The following is a 1,874-nucleotide window of genomic DNA, read 5'->3' as shown; positions in this document are numbered from 1 at the left end:
GCGTCACAATCACCTGGACGATAATCTATATGACGCGGTCGCGGGGCTTCACGGTGAAGTCTACCTCCAAGTAGTTGAAGAGCACGACTCCCATCGGTCCGCAGTAGTCCTCGTCGATCACCCTGCACCCAGTCAAGAAAGTGAAAACTTGTTAGTTCACGCCCTCGTGCAGATCCAGTAGGGTATTTTCTTCAATTTCTGTCTCTTTTAGTCTATTATGAATCTTCAAAATGGAAAAACACCTATTAAATGCATACCCTAGCTGTACGTGTTCATGATATCTTCTTATTTCGGTGCATTCAAGAAATACTAGTGTATTTGAGCTATATATGCTTGAAATATTTGGCAGTTAACATCTATTCAAAATTTATCATCTCATGGATAGGGAAATCACCAACAAAGGACATCACAAAATTGATTCCCACTGCTCTTCAAAACAGGGAATAGGTGAAGTCTATTTTTAATGTTATTTGTCCAGGTCTGCTACCATCTACTTATATACTAATCAAAATGCAAACCAATCCACTTACGCCCAGTCTGTCAGGACTTAACTTGTACTCCTAACAGTGGGGCTGTAATATTTCCACAAGCGTTCATCTGGGCCTTATCCTACGCCATCTCCAAAGATTTAAAAATGCAAGTGTGGTTCAGATGAAGGTAAGGAAAATGAGATACTTGCTTGCAGGAAATACTCCCATGCTCGCTTGATGATGATGATGTCTCGCTTGATACTCCCTTATCCGCTGAGACGGCACTCTGTCGCCGCTGGCCACCAGCAGCATTCTGCTCAATGGCGGCCAAGGCATGCCTTGTGGCTGTCCAGGAAGCTCGAATCAGGCTGGACCTGAGAAGAAACAGAGCACGGTCGTGTGATGTCATGGCTGAATCAGAGTACATTGCCTAAGGAAATAAAATGGGCAAAAGGAGGAGCGTACAATAAGCAAAAGTGCAGAACAGCATTCACTTTTATAACAACTCCACGTCCATGTGCAGCTCTACTACAATGGAGCATTCATTTGCGTAGTGATTTACTGAACCAATTTGAACTTAGTTCAAGCTGAGACTATTTTACAACATCTTATCTTATCTAGAAGAAAAATAACCTATACCCGTATAGTATAACTTATACCAGTGTAACAACATCTTATCTTATCCAGAAGAAAAATAACCTATATCCAGAAGATAAAACTACTCTGTATAAAGTCTCTCATTAGCCTCTTGTTAGGTACTTGAATATATTTGGCAAACACAAATCTCAAAGCCAATTAACACATCGTCGACGTGTATTTCAGGATACAGAGCAGATAGGGTAATCAAAAAATGTATCCCCATGTTCATCAATTTACTAGCAAAGAAACTAGAGCAGAAGGTTCAGAGCAGAGCACCTGCATGAAGGAGTTAGAAGGGAGGATTCCCGAAGTGAGATTCACCCCACGACAAAGGGGCCAATCTCCCCGGCCCGCATGCCGCGGGCGATCTCGTTGGCGACCAGCAGGCATGCTGACACCCACCAGGCGAGCACCGCCCACACCATGTCCACCATGTACGCCACCAGCCCCCACGGCATGGTCATCCTTCCCCTTCCTTGCTTTTCCTAGCCTTAGCGTTCCTTACTTTGCTGGCGTTGCCGTTGCAGTTGCAGGCAAAGCAATTTTCAAATGGGATTCACACCAACAGCAGTACAACAAGTAGAATCAGCTAGCAATTACTGAAGGAAGAATAAGAAAAAACAAATAAGAAGTTTAATTAGCTAGTCGTACAAAATAAACCTTTGAGATGGATGGATGCCCTGTTCATTCAGATGTGAAGATTGATCAGCTCAATCATGGTGAAGACGTTGGGTTGCCCGATGCAGATGCACCCACTGAAGAAAT

At 43.5% G+C, this 1,874-nt stretch overlaps 1 protein-coding gene across 1 annotated transcript; it reads right to left on the bottom strand.

Annotated features, from left to right (window-relative positions):
* Positions 1 to 1,426: 1,426 nt before the first annotated feature.
* Positions 1,427 to 1,573, bottom strand: LOC147984254 (uncharacterized). The gene has a single exon (XM_087539720.1). The coding sequence runs from the start codon at positions 1,571 to 1,573 to the stop codon at positions 1,427 to 1,429; it is 147 nt and encodes a 48-aa protein (XP_087395846.1).
* Positions 1,574 to 1,874: the final 301 nt, after the last annotated feature.

This window comes from Triticum urartu, chromosome 2A (genome assembly GCF_056163025.1).
Source record: "Triticum urartu cultivar PI428250 chromosome 2A, HENAU_Tu73, whole genome shotgun sequence".
NCBI lineage: Eukaryota > Viridiplantae > Streptophyta > Magnoliopsida > Poales > Poaceae > Triticum > Triticum urartu.
This window is presented reverse-complemented; position numbering and strand designations above follow the sequence as displayed.

What these genes read in the sequence shown, in the direction of transcription:
- LOC147984254 (XM_087539720.1), bottom strand. Translation starts at nt 1,573, where the DNA reads ATGACCATGCCGTGGGGGCTGGTGGCGTACATGGTGGACATGGTGTGG.